This window comes from Echinops telfairi, unplaced genomic scaffold (genome assembly GCF_000313985.2).
Source record: "Echinops telfairi isolate 266 unplaced genomic scaffold, ASM31398v2 ScPeMD7_22;HRSCAF=79, whole genome shotgun sequence".
In the NCBI taxonomy this organism is placed as follows: domain Eukaryota; kingdom Metazoa; phylum Chordata; class Mammalia; order Afrosoricida; family Tenrecidae; genus Echinops; species Echinops telfairi.
Genome location: NW_022103919.1, coordinates 2487318 through 2509032, shown reverse-complemented (window position 1 = coordinate 2509032; position 21715 = coordinate 2487318). Strand labels below are relative to the sequence as shown.

General features: G+C 55.4%; 1 protein-coding gene across 1 annotated transcript in view; it reads left to right on the top strand.

Annotated features, from left to right (window-relative positions):
* The first annotated feature begins 5008 nt into the window (after nucleotides 1–5008).
* The window catches only part of NIBAN2 (niban apoptosis regulator 2), a 58327-nt gene continuing 41620 nt past the window's right edge, over nucleotides 5009–21715 (top strand). The window contains exon 1 of the mRNA XM_030885140.2: nucleotides 5009–5101. Coding sequence (XP_030741000.2) covers nucleotides 5047–5101 — 55 coding nt within the window. The 5' untranslated portion in view covers nucleotides 5009–5046. The remainder of the gene's footprint in view (nucleotides 5102–21715) is intronic.

Here is a 21715-nt window from a genome sequence, read left to right as displayed (position 1 = left end):
AGTTTCATTTCCTCTCCCACCAGAAGATTATAACTGATCTGTCAGAAGCATAAAGTGGTAAAGAACCAAGAACTTTAAAAGAAACTTACATCTTCCCAGGACAAAGGAAAACCAAAAAACAAAACGGTCTGGATGTTCAAGGGGCCTCCCCTCCTGGTCCCAGGATCCACAGTAGGGTCCTCCCTCCTCTCCCGTCGGGAGATCTCGGTGAGGGGGGAGGGGGACCCAAAGGCGATCTTGCCTTTGCTCACCCTGGGACCTTTACCTGGCAGGCCCTCTCCAGACCCCACCTCCCAAAGTGGAGATAACAATTGCTATATGCTGACTACGAAATAGCACTCTTTTAAAATCTTTACAGCAGTTGGTTCAACGGTCACATGGGTGTGACAACTCCGACCAGAGAAGGTGCCGTGAGGACGGCAGGGGATGAGGTGTGGAAAGCCCTGGGCATGATGCCTGGCACCCGGTGCCTGCTCCATCAGCGGACATGCCACCGCAGAAGACGGAGCGCTAAGCAAGGGCACCACGTTTATAGACTCAATACTCCAAACCAACCGCTCTGCTGTTGAGTCGGTCCTGAAGCACGGCGACCGTCCAGACAGAGTAGAACTGCCTCTGTGGGTTTCCATGACAGGGACTATTTACGGGAGTAGAAAGCTTCATCCTGCTGCTGCTGGATGAAAGCGGGTGGTGGATTCTAACTGCTGACCTTGTGGTTAGCAGCCCAAAGAGTAAACCCTTGCAGGGTGATAGATCATTTTTATCTCCCCTTTCTCAAAATGACCTTGTCGTGTCCATCAAATGACTGGAATGGACTATGCCAGGAAGTGCTGTGGCCCACCAAGGAGATTGGATAATATGCTAATCATGCAAATAAGGTGCATGGCACCCTGGTAGGGGTGGGATCATGTGAATAAAGTATATGGAACCTCATGCCATCCCAGAGGTAGACGGGGGTGCCTGACTACCACCAAGAAGAAGAAATGGAGGTGGAGCACATCCTTTGGAACTGGGGTCCCTGTGCTGGGAACCTCCTAGACCCAGGAGACAGAAAACGTGTGGTAGTTGCATGATGTTATGCCAACTTGAAGATTTGTAGAAGTGTAGGGGTGGTATTCAACATGCAATCAGGTCACAGCCTGATGGTGCCTCCTGGTGGGCGTGGCCTTCCCATAAGGAGGACCAGAGGAACTGCCCTCTCTCTCTGCCCTGACCTTCCTACTGGCTGACCCCAGGAGATGCCAGAGCCCGGCCATGTTTCGGCTGACATTGGATCCACAGGACTCTGTACCCATTGACCTGTGATCTTGCTGCATTCTGCAACATTGCATGTGGCTGCGTGACTCCGAAGAGGGACTCATGGACTAGTAGCAGACCTATGGGCTTGAGTTGGACTAGGGGGGGATGTGTTCTTGTGTATAATTGCTTCTTGATCTAAAGCTCTTTCTTGCTCATTTGTGAGTGTCACTGGATCTGTTTCTCCAGTCACCCTGGACTCGCACACAGCTGTAACACAGAAGAGAGGCAGAGAAAAGGGGTGGCAGAGGCAATAGTACCAGGAGACTGGCAGGAGATAGTGCAGTGAACTTCCCAGTCCATGGAGCCAGGAAGTGGAGCACCAGGAGGCTGGCTGGTGGGGTGGCAGCCTCTGGGTACTTGTTGGCAGACCTAGAGAGTGCTTGGTGACACTTGCCCTAGCCAGGCAGAGGCTGGGCCAGCCCAAGAGGTCCGATGGGTCTAAGAGGTCCAAGGTCAGGGAAAGGCTTGCCTGTAGGCATGGCTGAAAAGAGGCTGCATCCTGAGTCTTTCCTAATCCTGAATTGCACCTTTTACTTCACAGTTGTGAGGGTGGTTTGTGAATTGAATGCCCACTGCATGAACCCCCTCCAGCAGAAAAGACAGAATAAAGTGGGAGGGACTGTCAGTATCGGAGCTGGAAAAAGGTTGAGGACGGAGGTATGTCTGACCTCAGCTTTAGAGGAATCAACCTTAGGCTATTGATCTGGACTCGAACACTGCCCTTGTCTCCAGGACAATGGCCACACATGCACTCAGACATACCGAGGATCAGGAAGATAAGGTCTGTGAGAACTGGACCTTCCCAGACAGCTCCTCGGAGAAGCCTTCTCTGACTGCTTTATCCAAGGCACCTCCCCACCACCTGGCATCCTGCTCCATCATGCTTGTTGATTTTCTCCTTTGAGTTAATCATGATCTGAAGTCACCTCACGAACTTACTGTCTTTCTCTCCCTCCCTCTGCCCCCAAAGCCTTTGGCACGAGAAGAAACCCTCCCCGAGGACAGAGACCTTGACAACAGTGCACCCAGAAAGACACTCAGCTCATAGTCGCTGCTGGGTAAAAGTTGCCAGCTTTCAATCAACTTGATTGAAGTATAACTTGCACAGAAGAAAATGCATCCATTTGAAGTGGCCAGTTCGATGCGGTTTGACAAACAGATACTTGTGTGTAAACGCCACCCCCCCTCACCACACGCACTCCAAGCTTAGGTCCCTACCCATTTCCATCCCTCATAAAAATTTCTCCCGATTTTTAAAATTCAATTTATTTTATTCTCTTCATTGAATATAGCCACAGCAAATGTGATGATGTCTACATGTATACTTCAGTAACATCGGCTATCCCGTGATTGTTGCAATTTTCTTTCCTAGCCCTAAGCAAATCTGAGTCTGGAAGTGGGAGGGGGGGGACCTAAGGTACGGGGCCACTCACACATGCCCCCAGCACCTACAGTTTCCTATGCCTTTTCACTTTAGTTTCATCTGCCCCTCCCATGCGAAGCTATGGCTGCTCAGAGGGGCTCGATGACGTAGGTCAGGTCTCCCCTGGTGCTCTCCCACTGTCCCTGTGGGATGTTTGGGGTGTCTCCTGGGGTCTGGGGAAGTCTATTTGCAGCCCACCTTTACCCTCTGGCCCAGGTTTCCGGTTAGGCTGAGACACCTGGGGGCGTCCAGATACAGGGTAGTTCCTGGCAGGCAGGCCCGGAGCTCTCCATCCCCTTCCTAAGCAGAGCAGGCCTTTATGGTCCCTACAAATTCCTGTCACTTTGGGCCCTGAGAAAAATGAACCGATGTTACCGGCTTCACTTGCCCCCGGTTGCTGGAAGAGGGTTGCAGCCGGAGACTTGGCTTCGGGCTGGTTTGTACCTTTGCTCTGCTGGGCAAACTTGGCAAGTCACTCTCCCTCTCTGGGCCTGAGCCTCTGCCTCAGGAACAGGAAACCAGTCCTCCCTGCCAGCTTGACTGCCACTCCACCTGGTGACTCTGCCTGTGTGGTCCCCACCACCCCATGGCCACGCCCCAGTATCTGCTTTCAAGATTCCGGCCTTTCCACTTGCAGCCTCTGATCTCTCTCAGAATGCCCGCTCCTTCTTCGGCCTGGCTCTGCTCCTGAGGGCAGGGACACGGGGTGCCTAATGTAATGACAGGTTCTCTGTATTGAGAGATGACTGACCGTGTGGCAGGCATCGCGCTGTGTACTTTATTATCACATGTAATCCTCACAGCAAAGTGTCACGATTCTCATTTGACATACAAGGAAACAGGTTCAAAGGGGCTATGCCACTTGTCCAGGGTCACAGAGCTGTAGGGCAGCAGCTTGGGCCTTTTTGTCTTGGCACGCCCCCCAACCCCCCAAGCGTCTTGCAGAGGGCCCAGCTGGAAGAAGGTCTTGCTTCATCACCAGCAAGGAGCAAGTGCTGAGGGGCTCAATGCGTGGATGAGTGCCCACATGAATCACACTTATCAATTTCAAACGGACCTCCCGCTGTGCAGACAGGACTGAATTACAGGTGCTCAGTTACCTTTTATCACCATCTCTTGCTGCCCCCTGTGTTGGTTCGAGTGGGGGTGAGGGCAAGCCAATACTATGATAGGATACTCTGAGAAGGGGTGAGCACCCACACACCCGAAGGTCTTTGTTGGGATGCAGGATAGATTCGGGTACTCAGAAACCATGGTTGTTGGTCTCTGCCACTCCAGTCTCTGATTTTAGGGCCTCTGTTTTTTCAGCAGACGGACTGGGACTGTCTCCCCTTCCAGCTTAGGAGGCCCTGAGGCTAAAGCAGTTTCCTGTGGGACCGGTGACCCACCCATGCCCAGCCCCAACAACCCGGTGCCAAAGTCCATGTCAGCACCTGGGTTTTGACTCCTGCAGTCTTTTGCAAACCGTGAAGTGCTATTCACTCTGTTCATTCCCGATTTGCCTTGTCCTATAAATCGCCTCCGATCGATCAGGCCGCCCGAACAGCCTGGAGAGGACGTTGGGGTACCTTTGGCTTGATCCCCAGTCCACCGGCGCCCCCCTCCCCGCCCCACTTCCGTTATTGCGCAAGACAGGGCGGGCACACCTTCTTGGGCAGGTCGGATCAAGGCCAAGGAACTTCCCGAGTGCGGGCTGCGGTGGGCGGGGCTGGGCAAGGGGACTGGGTGCAGGGGGAAGGGGACGCGTGGCGTGTGGCCGGCCTAAGTGTCCGCCGCAATTCCGTCTCCTCCGCTTGACTCCCTTCCGCGGAGCCTGGGGAGGGGGTGACACCCCGGCTGGAGTTGTGCGGGGCGTCCCCATTCTTCGCGATGTCCCCACAGGCCCCTGCCCTTTCTTTGTCCCAGCCCGGGTTCCAGGCGCCTCTCTCCGCCTCGGGCTCCCTTTCCGGGGACCTTTTCTTTGTCTCCGTCTCCGGGCGGTCCCGGCGTCTCCAGCCCCGGGCCCCACCCGAGCTGGGGGCGAGGCCTGGCGGGCTGGGGGCGTGGCCTAGCGGGCCGGGGCGTGGCCGGGAGGGCCGGGGCGCGGCCGGGTGGCTGGGCCGCGGCGGCGCGGGAGGCTGAGCCGGCTGGACAGACGGACGGACGCGGCCAGAGCCGGACGGAGCCGGAGCCGGAGCCCGAGCGCTAGCAGAGGCCGCGGCCAGGGCCGGCGCGATCCGCTGGAGCGGGCGGGCGGGCGGAGCTCCATGGCGCCAGCGGCGTCCGCCTGAGCGGCGCGGACAGCGACGGGCGGCGATCGGGCCGGGCAGCGGCTCTTGTTCGCCATGGGGGACGCACTGTCCACACACCTGGACGACGCCCGGCGTCAGTGCATCGCAGGTGAGTCCCGCGTCGCGCGCGCCGGGACCCTCCGGGAGGTCTGGACCACGCCCCCGCCCAGACCCACAGTCCGCCTGGGCCCGGGGCTCCTGAGGGTCTAGCCCAGGCCGGGACCGCACCGGCCTCCCGGCTCCGAGTTTGTTTCCTGCGCGCCTGGGCGCCCTTTCCCGTCCCCCTTCTGAACTCACCGATCTCCGGCGGGGAATGGGGCGCTCGCCTGTCGGATCCCTATTGGAAGCGCTGTCCCTCCTGTCTCAACCCCTTTCAGTGGGTCCCCCTGCACACGATCCTTGACCAGGCTGTGGGAGGGGTCGCAGACCGCCCATCTCTCCTCCTTGGAATGCCCTCAAGCACACTGGCGAGTCTTGCCCTACTTCAACTATCTTGGTCTCCAGCTCGCCCTGGACGGAGCTCCAGGACACGTGGCCGAGGCTTCCTGAGGACGGGCCCAAGGACTGACCCATCCAGTCCGGAGGCTGAGCCTGTGGAGAGGCTCTGTGGATCAATGGGGTGCATTGGAAGGGGCGGCTGCTGCCTTTAACTCTGGCTCAAGCAAGGTGCTGCAGCTGGTGCCCGAACCAGCGTGCAGGCCCCGGGCCAGAACCAGGCCTCCTCAGCCTTTCTCCTTCAGCCTCCTTGGCTCCCTTTTCAGAAGGCCAGCTGTTCCCAGGGCTCCTGGGGAAGCCCCAGACTGCTGCAGTGTCCAAGGTGCCTCCTCCCACCCAGACCCCACCCTGACCCTCAACCCCTCGGGAGAATAGGGAGAGAGGGAGGGTGGGAATCCCAGGCAGCCTGGGAAAGGCAGTTCTGTGGCTAACCTCTCCCTCCTGGGGTGGAATCCCAACATCTGTTTCCCAGTGGTGTAATCTTGGATATGCCTCTCAATGGCTTGGTGCCTTGGTTGTCTCCTCTTTGAAATGGGATGAATGAGCTCTTGTGTGTTAATGGGTTCTTGAGAGACTTTGGTGAGCGAATTCACGGAGCTTGGTTAGCAAAAGGCCCCGGAGCTTGGTTAGCAAAAGGCCCCGGCACACAGGGTGTCTGTTTCTTCGGGGTTCCAGCCAGTCTGTGGAGAGAGAAGAGAGTTCCTCATGGCTGAATCTGGCGGCCCTGCCCAGTGGGCCTAGAGCGCTGAGTCTGCCCACACTTAACCTTGCCGTCCTGCAGTGCTGCTGAGTTTCAGCAACTGTGTGCTTCACCTTACATCCCTTGAGAACAGTGACCCCGTGTCCCTTAACTTCATGTCCCCAGGGCTCCACCCAGCCGCATACAAAGGAGGTGCTGGGGAAAGCTTGCCAAAGGACAGTGGTCCTGGACCTTTGTGCCAGGCCTGGGGCTGGACATGGGTGGGAGTGTGGTGCAAACATGAATCAGGCCCTCTCTATTCCAGGAGGACCAGCGGGGGGTCGGGGGGAGTGCCCTGGCCATTCCCCTAGCAGGACTCTGGGGAGGAAGGGCTGGCAGAACTTTCTTGTCCCCTCCCTGTCGGTGGCCGCCTCCTGGGGCTCTGTAACAGTCTATCCATTCAGGCCTGCCTGTTGGGGCCCCCTCACCCGGCCTAGGTGGGGTGGGGTGTGCCTGGTCTTGAGTGGGGTTTTTCCTCTCCCCACACCCAGCTCTGGGCTTGTCTTTCCCTCCCCCCAGCTTCTGGGCTCAGAACGGCCAGCCCACCTTCCTCTCCCCTGGCCGTTTGGTGGGGAGGAGACTCAAGCCACAGAAGGTGAAGTGTCCTCCACTGGGATTTGTTTGGTGGATGCCAGGCTGTGCGGAAGAGAGGGCTGTGCCCACTCAGCGCCTGTGGGCCTCTCACTTCTCAGCACTTCAGGGCTATTAATAACCCTCTTCTAATACCTCAGATTCCTGGTCCAGCCTCACCTGTGGGGCTCCTGAAGTTGGGGGTGGGGGTGGAGGGGGAATGGTGGGGGGGGCGGACTGGGAAGCCATCTGCTTGGAAATATCTGTTGGAGGGGAATGAGGGTGTGCCTCTGTCGCCCACAGTGATCCATGCACCCCCTTCACCCCACCCAAGGAGCAGTGGACATTTTCATACCAGGCAATTAAAGTTCCAGACCTCTCCCACCTGAGCCTGCTTCTCCACCCAGGAGACCCAGGGCCACCCCTGTGGAAACGTCAGTATTTGGAACATACCTTCCCCCCAGTGCTCTGGGCTCCCAGGCCTGTTTGAGTGCCGGGGCTTGGCTCGCGGTGGCCAAAGCTCTGAGCCCGTGCCAGCAGGTGAGCAGGCACATGTCAGCCTGCAAGTCCTGGCAGAGGTCAGGAGAGCTCCAGCCCACAGTGTGTTTTGCTACCACGGCACCTTTCATCCTGGGATTTCAAAGCCTCTGGCAGGCAGGGACTTGTTCCCACCCCATGGCCCATGGGGCTGGTGGCAGGATGATTCTGTCTGTCTACATACGGGAGAGTGCTGTGGGGAGAGCTTTGGCTGGGAGCCCAGAGCTCGGAGCCCGGGAGGTCTGCATGCCCTCAGGTCAGCCACTTAACTCTCTCTGGGTCTCAGTTTCCCCAACTGGAGTCCTTATGATGTAGTGGGTTACCTGTTGGGCTCTTTAAAAGGCCATTAGTTTGAAGCCACCCTTCCCACTGAGGGAGAAAGAGGAGGCTATGTACAAGATTTACAGCCGTGGGAACACAAAGGGGCAGCTCTACCATGCTCTAGTGGCATTGTTACGGGTCAGAGTCCACTGAAGGGCGATGGGTTTGGATGTGCTTCACCCCCCCTTTTTGGGGGGTGTTGTTTAAGCTGAAAGAGATTGTGCTGCCTGATGGCTGAAATCCTTTCCACTTTGGGGGAACTAACAACCCCCCTAAAAGGAACCCTGGTGGCACTCTTGGGTAAACGTTGGATGGCTAACCACAAGGTTGGCTGTTCAAGCCCATCAGCCTCCCCAAGGGAGAAAGACGAGGCTGTCCATTCCTGGAAAGAGCTGCCATCTCGGAAACCAACACAGGCAGTTCTCTCCCGTCCTGTAAGGTTGCTGTCACTCGGAATTGACTTGATGGCAGTGAGATTCCCGGCCCCCCCCCCCTTATTCTCGCTCTCCTGTAGAGATGTACAGCCTCAGAAACCCTAGAGAAGGTTAATATGGGTTGGAATCACCTTGATGACAGTGGATTTGTCTTATTTTTTTGGAGGGGGAGGGCGGGAGGCAGGGGTTTGTCTTAACAAACTCCAACTTTCCCCACAAATCTGCTCCTCCAGACCGAAGCCAGCTCAGGGTCCTCACACAGACTTGGCTGACCCATGGGTCAGTGTCTTACCTTGTATTTTCTTATCTGAAACATGAGAATAATAATAGTGCCTGCCTCCTAGTCACGGCAGTAATGCTAGAGCTAGGCTAACGCACATACTTGGGGCCAGTGCTTGAGGCGTCTCTTGGGTTCAGTCAGCAATGCTGTTGCTATTGAGGCCCTCGGTCTCTCTGGTGTGGGTTGCTGCTTAAAGTGCTGGGCTGCTGAGAGGTCAGAGATGCAGCTGGATCACACCCTTGGCTCCAAGGCGGGGGACCAGGGCAGTTTACTTCAGTAAAGACTGACCACCTGGGAAACGGTGGGGGCAGTCTGCTCCGTCCTATGGGGTCTTTGAGTTGGAATTCACTCCAAGGCAGCAGGTCCTCTTTGCTCTGTGTGGGCACGAGGAGAAAGACGGGGCCGTCTACTCCCGTAAACAGGTACGGTCTCGCAAACTCAGGGGGGCAGTTCTATGCTGCCCCATTGGGTCAGTATGAGTCGGCATGACTCGATGGCAGTTAGCTTGGTGGTGGCAAGGTTGGAGTTGGCATCCACCCTGACCCCAGGGACTGGACAAACCTTGGAAGAACAGGATTCCGCACCCCCACCCCCACCCCACCCCGTCGCTGCAACTGTCTCTTCAAACCCCAAACACCTGCCTGTGCTCTTTGCCCATCCCAGAACTGCCTTGATGTACCTCAACTCACATAGCACCACGGGATTAGGCCCTTGTGACCCAGGGGGCGTGCCACAGATTGGTTTTCAGACCCAGATTGTCTGTAGAGGAAGCTGTGTGCTGCTGGGATGCTGAGCAAGTTTCAGAGTAGCTTCCAGACATGGAGCCCTGGCGACATAGTGGTTACGTGTTAGACTGCAGTCCACATGGTCGGCAGTTCAAAACCACCTGCAGCTCCTTGGGAGAAAGACTGGGCTTTCTCCTCCTGTAAACAGTGACAGGCTCAGGAGACCCACAGGAGGGTCACTATGAGTCAGCAGTGACTCAATGGCAGTGAGAGTGAGTTCAGACTAGGAAGCTAGACCTGGTGATGAAAACCCGGCTGTGGAAACCCCCAAGGATCATGATGGTCTAATCCCGTGATGTATGGGGTACGGGGACCATGTCAAGGCAGCATCTGGTTCTGGGGTGTGTGAAGAGCATGACGTTTGAAGGGGCAGTTGCAGCTATGTCAGGGTCCCGATGCTCCAAGGTTCGTCGGGAGTCCACCCAGGATTTTGGAAACCTCAGTGACCAAGTTCCTCCTTGTGGGAGGGGGCTGTGCCGTCTGGAGCCCGGCCAGAGAGCAGTGGCGGAGGACCCGAGGAGAAGCAGAGGGGAGTGGAGCTTGGAGAAGCGGGTGGATTAGGCTACCTCACACCTTCCACCTGGCCCAGAGGACTGGCACAGAGAGATGCAGGAAGTCTGGGAAGCTGGAGCAGTGTGGTCTAAGGAGTGCTCTGTGGATGGCTGGAGATGCAAAGCCACAACGAACAGGTGCAGAAGTTCACCGCCTAGCACGCCAGAAGTGACAAGTCGGGGCTGGATGACAGACCCGTTTTTTGCCTGGCAAGAAGCCTGAAATGGGCTAGGGGCTGGCACTTTGACCTCGATAGAGCCTTGGGGGACTGGCTGTTTCTCTGGAATATGTGTTGACCAGGAAGAAATTGTGGTGACAGAGGAACCCCCTCCTCCCACAGCCTGAAGATTTATTACTCACGAAGGTGGGTGGCCAAAAGCCCAACCGAACCTAACTCCCGGCTGTTGTGTTAACTCCGACTCACAGCAACTCTACAGGACAGAGCAGAGCCGCCCCCGTGGGTTTCTGAGACTATACAGCGTTACTGGAGTAGAAAGCCTCATCTTTCTTCCAAGGAGTGGCTGGTGGTTTTGAACTGCTGCCCTTGCAATTAGCAACCCAACTCGTACTCATTACGCCCTCAGGGCTCCTGAAGGTTGGTGGGAGAGTTTAATAATAGCTCTGTCTGCTAGAATTCAGACAGCATACAACTCCCCTAATCAAAGGTTGTTCGTATATTCACAGAGTGGTACAGTCAGCCTTAGGCAACCACTGCTATTTATTTATTTCATTGTTAAAGCAATGCATACGCAAACAAGTTAGGAGTATATAAAGTGGAAAACGAAAGCTCCTCTATCTTCCCACCCGAAGCCCTACTCCCCAGAAGAAACCACGTACGTTTTGAGTGTCACTGCTTCCAAACACACCTCTGGGTATACACTCCTGTGACCTCCTAACTTTGTTTATAAAGAGATGACATGATACATTTCCAAGGTTGTTTTATTGGTGTGTTTTTTGTTTTTATCCAGTATATTGTGAGCACCTTCAGGAGCAGAATGTACGGATTCCCTTCGTTCTTCGAGTGCTGGTTCCTTCCTGTTTGCTTCCTACCCCTCTGTCGAGAGAGGCTTAGGCTGTTTGCAGCCTGCAGCTGGCATTCACGGTTGTCTGAATGCCCCCGTATGGATTCTGTGCAATGTCCCCGTGTCTGGGAGCTTTTAAAAGCGAACCCCAGGGGCTTGCCATTTGAGCCTGATGTGTTGAGAGGAGAGCCATAAAAGACCAACAATGACTCTCCTTCCTGTCAGTACTGGGGATGGTCACCTCCTGGGGGATTTGAACCATCAACCTTTGGTTAGTCAATTCTGACTCACAGTGGTCCTATAAGGGCAGGGTAGAACAGTCGGCCCCTTTGGACTTCCAAGAGTGAACATCTTTTTATTATTATTATTTTTAATCATTTTATTGGGGGCTCGTTCAACTCTTATCACAATCCATCCATCCATCCATTGTGTCAAGCACAGTTGTACATTTGTTGCCCTCATCATTCTCAAAGCGTTTTCTTTCTACTTGAGACCTTGGTATCAGCTTCTCATTTTTTTCCCCCTCCCTCCCCACCAAGAGTGTAAATTGGCGGTTCTCAACTTGTGGGTCACGACCCCTTGGGGTGGCGGGGGTCGAACGACCCTTTCACAGTGGTCGCCTGATTCATAACAGTAGCAAAATGACAGTGATGAAGTAGCAATGAAAATAATGTTATGGTTGGGGGGTCAGCACCACACGAGGAGCTGTATGGAAGGGTTGCGGCATTGAGAACCACTGGTGTAAACCTTTATGAGGACAGAAATTCAGCTTTTTCCAGCAGAAAGCCTGAACTGTCTCCAGTGGAGCGGCTGGTGGGTTCGAACTGCTGGCCTTGCAGGGGAGCAGCACAATGCATGACCCACTACGCCACCAGGTCTCCCTTTGGCTTGTCAGTTAAAGCTTACCTGGTTGTACCACCGAGGCTCTGACTGACCATCAGGTATGCGAAAGCGGGAGTCTTGTTTCTTCCTGGGGTAAAAGTGATTCTTCAAATGGCTGCGAGCTCCCAGGAGTGAAAGGGGTGGAAGTGCCTCCAATTTTGGCCACCTGCCTGCCATGTGTGGGCTCCTTATTATTGTCCCCGCCGGCTCTGCAGAGCCCTGACTAGCTAGAAGCAATGCCCAGCCAAGATCCTGAGCTGCTGCCCTCCTCCAAGGTCTGGGTCAGCCCCTGGGGGTGAAGCATCTGTCTCTGGATTCTGCCTGTCTCCTGTGTCTGACATAATGTGCTTTTGTTGGCTTTGACCCCGCCCCGCGCTTCCCCCAGCCGCCCTCCCCCTTCCCACTCTGTGTCCCTTTCCCAAAGCTGTGGCTGCCCTTCAGGAGCTGCCCCAGCCTCCTGGGACCTTCTGCCTCTCCCCTCCAACCCTTTCTACTCAGGCTGCCAGAGACCTTTCTAAACCCAAACTGGGCCCCGCGAGAGTCCTCCTCCTGATGCCCGAGGAGCCACGCATGTCATCCTCCAGCCCTACCCTCACTCTTTCGGAGTTCTGATTGCTTCTCTGATTATCACCGCACGTCGCTGAGACGCCACTGGGTTTTGGGTTTTATCTTCTTTCACCAAACACTTAATACCTCTCGCGGGTAGCTTAACACACACCCCACCCCCAGCCCTCACTCCAGGAGCATTCCTAAAGGCAGCATCGGTGGACACCCTTTCCCTGGTGCTGGGCATTGGGTCCATCTGACATCAATGTTGGTAACCGGTAAACTGAGTCACCGTCTTTGTTTCCTTTGGCCTGGCCGCTGCAGATAAGACTTGCTTCCTGTTCTCCGGCTCCCCCTTCCTCTCTGCCAACCTGGCATTTTGAGGAGGCTCCTTCCTGGGACTCCTTCGCATCTTTCCAGGGGCAGTGGGTTCAAAGGGACTGTCCAGGAGCTGGGGAAGTGGGTCTCCTACCCTGGCCTTCTGGGTGTGTGGCTAGCTGCGTTCCCAGCCTGGGACGTGCAGGCACTTGGAATGGAGTATCCCCTACCCATGGCTGGTGGCTGATGGAAAAGGGAGGGGGTGACCAGGCTCTGAATTCTGCAGAATTCTCATCGCCTCCCAGTCGGTTCTGACCCATGGTGACCCATGTGTATCAGAGTAGAACTCCACAGGCCTTTCAGGGTAACGACTCGGTGGTTTGACCGTTAGGGGCTGCTTGGGGAAGAAAGATGTGTCCATCTGCATCTGTCAAGACGGACAGCCCTGCCGTTCTGCTCTATAAGGTCACCATGGGTCCGAGTCCCGTGATGGCATTGGGCACCTCCCCCCTGCCCCAGAGGCTGGCCTTACAGAAAGTGCCAGGACTTTCTGCTGCGGTGCCTCTGCGCGGATCCCGACCCTTCGGGTCGATGGAGCACAAACCGTTGTGTGTGCCAGCCTTTGTATAATCGAGCACCTACTCTTCAGTCCTCACTCACATCCCCCTGTTTGACAGGCAGCAAGTCAGAGGCAGGCCAGGGGGAGGTGGGGGCGGTGGCGGTGGGGGGTGTCCAAACCCTGCTCCTATCACCCGATGGTCCCTGGTACCCAGCTCAGCTTGGGGGACAACAAGGATTAAGCCTTGAAAAGAGGCATGCCATGGAGGGGTAGGGGTAGGGGCTAGGGGAGTGGGGTTTCTGAGTCCAGGGGGAACGGAGTCCCATGTGTCGAAGGCTCCCCACCAAGGTTGCACAAACCTCAAGGGGTCAGCCATTACTCAGTCTGTGGCTCACAGCCACCCTCTGGCCAGTCCTGTTCTTCCCTTCCCCCCCTCCTCCGCAGGCAGAGCCCATGACTCACTTCGCCCTGGGTCTCCCTGCTGCATGGCCCTGTGGTTGCAGACATTCCTGAGCTGCTTTTTCCTGCCCCCTGCCCCACCCCCACTCACTTCCTTGCTGGAGGAAGAAAGGTTTTTTTGTAGGCTGTGCTGGGCAGTGGTAAGAAAGGATTAGGGCAGATGCCCAGATTGAAACTCTGCAGGGTGGAGCAAAGCTATGTAGGATCCGAAAGACTGAGTCACTCACGCAATCTTCTGATCTCACTGATCCCCAAACTGGAAGAGCAGGAAGTGCCCCGTTCCCTACCCTGGGACCAACCCCATTTGGGAGATGTACTAATCCTGGCCCATAGAGATGAAAGGGCCTGTCTGATGACGTGTTAGAAGAAGCCAGGGAGCCAAGAGATTGGGGCAAGCGCTGTGGAGGCAGCTGCTTGGGTTCAAGTTTTGACTCTGCCAAGACTTGTGTTCGTAGACCAGAGGCTCACCCTCTCTGAGCCTCGGGGACTTCTGTAAAAAAGGAAGACGGTGCACTCACGTGCCATATCATGTTCCTCGGGACCATGCTCGATGGTCCCATCAGGTTACAGTGGAGTTTAGAAATCCTGAATGGAGACTAGGATGTAGCCCACAGGACAGCTTCCTGCACACAATACTTGTGTCTCATGTCTCGTGCATGCAGAGCGATTGAGCTGCCAGCATATGATGGCACAGTGCACCTCTATAAATGCCTGTGCATTTATACATTTATAGTACACTTCATAAATGCCTGTGTTGCCGGCCGGCTTATGTATGTGCGTGCTGTTCCAAGAAGTGCTTCCACTCGCAGGGCGCAGTGTCCAATCCCTTGGGCCTCTCACCTCTTGAGCGTTGCGGCATTCTCTCTCTGTTCATTTTCTTTGGGAAATGTCACTGCGGCGTGCCTCGTGACCCCCAAACCGTGCTGGCGAGAGCAGCAGGCAGAGGCGAAGGAGAAGGATGGGTCTGGCAGTGAAACAAGGTCCCGAAACAGCACCAAGGCGGAAAAGCAGCAAACCGGGCACTTGAGATTTTAGGCCTTTCACACTCAATAATCGCAACAATCCTCAAAAATCTGGGAAAATTCTCCAAGCTGCTAAAGCCTTGGATGCCCTGGGAGCTGCGAGGCTAAGGGAAATTGGAGAGGGACTTTGAGCATATAAGGAGAATCTCTCTTGATGTAGATTGGGGACATAAAAGAAAAGTATCAACAAGTTTACACAACGTCCAAATCACATAGCGTCCAAATTCACAGAACATACTGACAGCAAGGATCGAGGTGCTATCTGACTGTATTGGCTTCTCAGGGTTTGAGAGAACTGTGACAATCCCTAGACGCCGGGACCCCCAGGTCCAGTCGACCGTGAAGACACATCGAATGGTAGCTTTCCGGGTTGTCACCTTATTAAGCGAACTTGATGCCCAGGAAGATATGCTGAGTCTCCTGCAGCCTCATGAACCCCCAGCACCCTGGGCGTGTTTCACAAAGTGGGTCTGCCGCAGTTGGAGGCGCACCTGGACACTTGTCGCGTTGAGCAAGTGCCTGGAGGGTGTGAGATGTGGCCATTCCACAAGCATTGTCTGTTCTCTCTGCACTGGACTGGGCACAGGGGATAAAGGGGTTAAAGACAGATGGGCATGTCCCCTCCCTCTGCCTGGCCCTTGTGTGCAGAACTAGATTTATGAGTCTTGAGTCAGGGCTTGTTGATGATTTGCTGTATAACTTTGGTCCACTGATTTGCTGTATAACTCTGGTCTCTACCTGTGACTGCAAGAGCTTGCTGGTCACACATTGGGCTGCTGACTTTCAAGGTCAGCAGTTTGAAACCACCAGCTGCTCCAAGGGATAAGGGTGAGGCTTTCTACTCCCTTAAGATCGACAGTCACAGAAACCCACAGGGACAGTTCTAGCCTGTCCTATAGGGTCGCTATGAGTTGGAATCAACTCAATGGCATTGTCTGCCCTTGTGGGTTCGCAGCCTCTGATAACCCTTTCCTTGGGATTTCAGGGTGCTGTCCAGGTCAGGGTTGTAGGGTTTACTATTGGAGATTGAGGTGGGAGGGACCCTGTCTGCATGCCTGATGGACCCCAAAGGGGTGCCCTGAGCACCAGCCCCAGACACAGCGACTCCTTCATTCAGTCAGTGGAAGGTTATTGAGTACCAGGCACCAGGTGTAAGGTGATGCACAGGCTCATGCAAGGTCCCTGCCCACGAGACTGACGCTTCCTGGCTGGTGCTCACGCCGTAGGACACTGAGTGTTCTCAAAGGGAGAGGCCATATGTGGGAAAGGCTCAGAAGTGTGTGTGTGTGGGGTGGGGGGCTGGGATGGAGGGGCGGGTGGAGTGGAGGGAGCCATGGGGCAGAGGACTTTCTCCTGAGACACCTTGGAGGTCTTGAAAGGCTCCTTAGACTGAGGTGGAGTGGGTGACGGGGCTGTGCCTGAGTGGGTCGACGCAGCTGAGCCTCGTTGTGAGAGTGGGGTCCGGGGTCCCGTGAAGACGGGAGCAGGGCATGTTCCGGGGCTGTGTGTGTCTGGCGGGCGGGGGTTCTGGAGTGGCCAGGCCTCATTGGTGGTGTGTGGTGTGGGGAGGTCTAGTGTGCCTTGTTCTTGGCCCTGTGGCTCAAAAAGCTGTTTTATTGAGTCTGACCTCTAGCCAGGGGTCTTGATACAGCTTCTGCTCCCATCCCTTAGACGACAGGAGACTCACTCCCTTATTGGACAGTTCTGAGGATGAGAGCCTTCACCCTTTATGAGAGTGGGCCGGCTGGAGTCCAAGGGTCTGGGTTTGCCGCCTTGCTTGTCCACGCTATCATTTTGGCAGGTCCTTCCTCCACTCTGTACCTCAGGTTCCTCATCTGTGAAGTGGGCATAGCTGTAGCCCGGATCCGCTACATTGCCGTGAGGGATCAGGGAAATGATGTGGGTCGAGTTCTTTGAGTATAAGACCAAATCGTGTACAGCCTGGGGTAGGACTGGGCAGAGGCCTTAGGCTACGTCAGCGCTTTGGCCAGGGCGCCGAATGCAGGGTTCTGATGCAGAGGAGGGAGCTCCAGTGGGTGGCTATGGATTCACAGGGGAAGAGAAAGAATTGTGGTTTGCAAAGTGTAACTTCCACTTTCCTACCCAGCCACCTGCGCCCCGCCACCTGCCGCTGCCCTCCGCCTTCCCTGCATCCTGGTCGGAATTGAGCTCCTCGGGCCCAGCCAAGTTGGTTAAGCCAACATCGTCCAAAAGAGGGGTTCCTTGGACAGGGAAGAGCCCACTCCCCTGAGCTCCACCTGCCTCTAAGCTGCCTCACCTGCCGGCAGCCTTTCCTGGGTGCAGGTTGGGAGGCAGGCAGCCCAGGGCTGGTGCTGGGAGCCCTTTGATGAGTCCTTCCCCGTCTCTGGCCTCACTTTGCCCATCTGTGCAGTGGGACACCCAGGCAACCTCCAGTGTCCTGCTTTGGAGCCTCGTGGAAGGCACAGAACAGGTACCTGTCCAGCCTGCGAAGATCTTGCTGTTAGAAGCAGTGGTTCTAACCTGTGGGTCGTGACCCCTTTGGGGGTCCAACGGCCCTTTCGCGGGGGTCACCCGATTCATAACAGTAGCAAAATGACAGTGATGAAGTAGCAACAAAAATAATTTTATGGTTGGGGTCACCACAACATGAGGAACTGAATGAAAGGGTCACAGCATTAGGAAGATTGAGAGCCACTCTGTTAGAGCGAGAACTTGCTCTAGACGCAGTTTGATGTCCAGTTCCCGTTGGCCCTGGAGATAAAGCAGGGGGTGACAGGGCCTCATCTCATGGCACCGATGGTCCCTGCCAGCCCAGAAGATTCAATCAAGCTGGGCTCACTGTGGTTTGTGTTGCAAAGACAGTGGCTCTTTATGTTTTCCCAAAGTGCGCGTTAGTTTTAAACACTGGGTCAGCATGGCTGGCCTGGCCTGGGCATCACACAGATGGTGCCTGTGTGGCCTTGGGCAAGTTACTGTCCCCCTCAGAGCCTCCACTGGCTAGTCAGTAAACTAGGAACTGGTCCCCCTGCCTCTGGGGTCTGGGATAATTCCAGAAGGCTACACAGTCCCTCCATGGCAGTGAGGACGCAGCTCCTGGCATGGGGAAGGTCTAAGGGAGGGGATGGCAGTCCCATGAGATCTTGGGTCATTTGCCCTGGCAGGATTTAAGAAGTGAGTAGCTGTCTGGAGGGGAGTGAGCGAGCCATGGCTCCTGATTGGTTGGTTGGTTTGGGGGGAGTATGAAGGGGAGAGGCGAGAACAGAGTGCACGCTTTGGGAAGCCCAGCTCTGGTTGTGGCTGCTGTGGGTAGGTGCCATCGGGTCGAGTCAGTTCTGACCCATAGCAACCCTGTACCCAACAGAAGGCAGCACTGCCCGGTCCTGGGCCATCCCGCCACCTGTCCGTCATTCTTTTGAACTGGTGGTGGCTGGTGTGACGCTGGAAGCTGTGTCCCTGGTATTTCAAATGCCAGCAGGCTCACCCAAAGTGGACAGGCTTCAGCGGAGCTTCCGGACGAAGAACAGACAAGGAGGAAGACCTTGCTCGGCTCCCCGCTTCGGAAGAAGGCATCGTTGAAAGCCTTATGCGCAGCAGCTCCGCTTTGGGGTGCCTCTCTCTGTAGGCTGTGTGGATCCCGGGGGGGGAAGGTTTGCTCCAAGCCGGCCTGGCAGACACACATTCCCCCGTGCCCACTAGCTTCAGGTTTGGAGTTACTGATGGGCAGTGGCTAGTTGATTTGCCCGGCCCAAACCCTTCCTCCTCCTAGCCAGAAAAGACGGAAACCTTGAAACCTAGCCCTCCGTTGCATCCACGGAGGCCCAGCACTAGGAAGGAATGTTCAGGCGGTCCCAGGCCTCCAACTCCCGGAGGAAGCCATTTCCCCTCCCCCCCTCGTTCTAGACGGCTCCAGACAGCAGAGACGTGGTCAGGGGAGAAGTGATTGGACCAGGGTGGGACCACGGAGGTTATAATTTTGAAAACTAAGTAAACAAACAAGCCCTCAGTGAGAAAGAGACAGCCCTGTACTGGCCGCACAGATGGGCCTGTGTCTGAGGGGAGGACGCCTGGGCCTGTCCACACCCAGACAGGGAGGTGTTGTGTTGGATTTAAAAGCCAAGCCGGCTCCTACCCGCTACTCCCAGGCTGCTGGGAAGGAAACAGGGGCTGCCCGCCCAGGGGGCAAGGCCTGGCTCAGTAGGACGGCCCTCCTCCACAGCAGACTTCACCCAGGACAGGCTCAGGTTCCTATGTGACTTTGGTTAAGGGCCATCTCTCGGGGTCTGTGGCCCTGTCTTTCAAGGAGGGCAGGGAGGATTGGGTGGGTGGTGGAGGCATGATTTGAACCAAGTGGCTGCGCACAGCAAGCCTTTTCTCTCATCTTGACCTGAGTCTGGCTGGAATCTCAGAAACTCTTTATTTCTCCGGGGTCCCGGCCGGGCTCAGGGCTGATCTTTCTGAGCAAAGAAGTCACTTCCAGTGACCCCCAAGAGCTCGCCTGGGTTCTGGGAGGCCCAACCTCCAGGCCTGGCCAGGCTATCGCAGGCGGTCCAGCTGGGCTTTCTGCTTTTCCTGTTGAGATTGTGGTCGAACCCTGAGAGGAGCCTGCCCTCCTAGCCGGAGCCCCCTGGGGTGGGGCCCAGCAGACTTCCTGTGTGATTAGGGGCTGAACCCTTCTGGCTGTCCCCTCCCTGCTGCCAAAGTCCCTTGTTTGGCTTCTGTTGGGAGTCTGAATCCCTGGCTGGGACCTTGATCGAAGGATTCCCTGTGGGGCCTGGGGTGACTACTGCCTGTGTCTGGTAAAGAGCTTCTCCAACTCTGTAAGGAAGCGGCCCCACGAGCCTGTGTGAGACCCTTCTAGGTCCCCAGTGACCCAAGGTCAAGCTCTAAACCAAAAAACCCATGCTCATCAAGTTGCTTTTGACTCACAATGACCTTATAGGGCAGAGTCAAACTGCCCCATCAGGTTCCTGAGGCTGTAATCTTTATAGACAGGGCGCAGTGGTTAAAGCTGCCGACTGCTAACCAGAAGAAGATTGGCCATTCCAATCCACTAACTGCTCTGCAGGAGAAAGATCTGGTTGTCACCATCAAGATTTACAGCCCTTATCAGAAAGAATTGTGTCTGGGCTTGTCTTCAAAAAGAAGCAATCTAAGAGAGGCCTCCACTAAATCCACATGCAAGAAGCACACCAGCCTGTGTGAGCCACAGAAGTAAAACCCCAATCCAAGGAGGACATGGTATCAGAGTTTAAATTGTCCACACCCCGTTTGCAGAAGGCTTTGGGTGATAGTGGAAGCCCGAAATCATTTGCAGGGTTTCCACATGGATTAAGCCTCCGGTGAATTCCCTCTGACCAAGATGTGACACATCGCCTTGCTATCAGACAGAGAGCAGTGTGAAGTCGAGATCGTGGCAGGTGCGGTCAGGTTAAAATGTTACCCCTTATCATTTGATCTCCCGTTCTAAAGTTGTTTTCAGTTTTTTTTTTTAATTTTTTAATTTTTATTTTTTTTCAGTTTTTAATATGTTCTGCTTTTTTTGGATAGAGGCTTTTCCTATGTTTTTTCTAGTCATTGCTGGGTGTTTTGTTTGCTTGCTTACTTCTTGCCTGCTTTCTATGACTTTCTGTGTATGAAATCCAGGACCAGTAGATCTATAGAGATCGTAACTGGGTGGATTACTTGCCTAGGGGCATGATAGGAGAGGATTGGAGTGGGGAGGAGGTAGGAATGTGGAGCTAAAACAACAACACCCATTTACAACCAGGAGGGTGGAGGGAGGGAGGGGTAAGCAGAGGAGCTGATGCCAAGGTCTCAGGAGAAAGACAATGTTTTGCACACGATGATGGCAACATAGGTGCAAATGTGCTGGACACAATGGATATATGTATGGATTGTGAGAAGTGCTGTAAGAGCTCCCATAGAGTGATGTATTTAAGAAAAAGATTTACAACCCTGGAAACCCTCTGGGGTCACTCCCTGGGAGTCACGATTGCCCCTGTGGCCGCGGGTGTTTCGGGATCTTTACTGATGCGCACTGCCACATCGGCTGTCCTCCCTCCATGGGTTCAAGCATAGCCCTCCTGCTGAGCAGCAAGCAGGTCACTAGCTGGTGGTGTACCAGCCCTCCTTGCTGGAGAACGGGAGGGACAGGAACGGAATTCACTTCCCTGGCTTATGAAGGTTACATTTCCTCTTGGTTAGGTGGCCCTTAGCACAGTGCTGGGCCCAATACACGGCCAGTCGTTTGCAGCTGGACTACAGCACGCTTTATGCTGTTTTAATACCGTCGCAGTGAATGAGTAACTAAACTCTCGTGCGAGGCTCTGCATTCTTGCAGCATGGGGACCCAGAAGCTATGTGGAGGCGTGTACTGAGAGTGTGTGTGTTGGGAGGGGCAGATACAGAAGGATTCAGGGACCGGGTCAGTTCTGACTTCCTTCTGCCTGCCAGTCCTGGGAGGAGTGGGTAGGGCCCCCCCACCCCAAGGCATCTGAGACTGCAGGCAGGGGCTTCCTTCCTGCCTGACCACGTGTATTCCTCTTGGTCTGACTCACTGGTTTGAAGTCCTTTGTTTTCTGTCCTTGAGCCCCGGGGGGCGTCAGGGACTGAGGGTTCCTGCTCCTGGTGGGCAGGCTGACCTTCCCTGTGGCTTCCTGGCCCTTCTCTATTCAAGACCCGTCAGAACTGTGCCCCTAGAGTGACAGCTAGGGGGAGAAGAAACCTGGGTCCTGATCTGATGCCCCTCTTCCCCAAGTCATGTGCTCAGTACCATGGTGTGTGTGTGTGTGTGTGTGTGTGTGTGTAGAGGGGTCCACAGAGTCAAACCAAACTCCTCTAGGAGGAGTCCGTGCAGCGCTCAGGGTTCAGGGGGAGAGACGGTGGGCAAAGTCACCAGTGTGTCATTAAGACTGCCAAGAAGAAATGACCACGTCTCCGGAGAGCTCCAGTGTGGGGCCCTGCACTTGGCATGAGAGGCACCCTGTCCCCTGGCTCCTCACAGCGAGCCTGCTGTTCACCTCCCTTCCATTGACCAGTGAATGGTTCTATTGGCTCAGAGACTCGCTCAAGTCCACCAGGCAGTGGGAGAGCTGGCGCAGGCCTGGGCGGGCCCCCTTTCCCATGGCTGCCTCTGCCCTGGTCAGTTTAAGGGACCCGTCTCTGTGACTGGAGGTCACAGGGCACTGCTGCCGCCTCCGGCTTCATCGAGGGGGATGGTG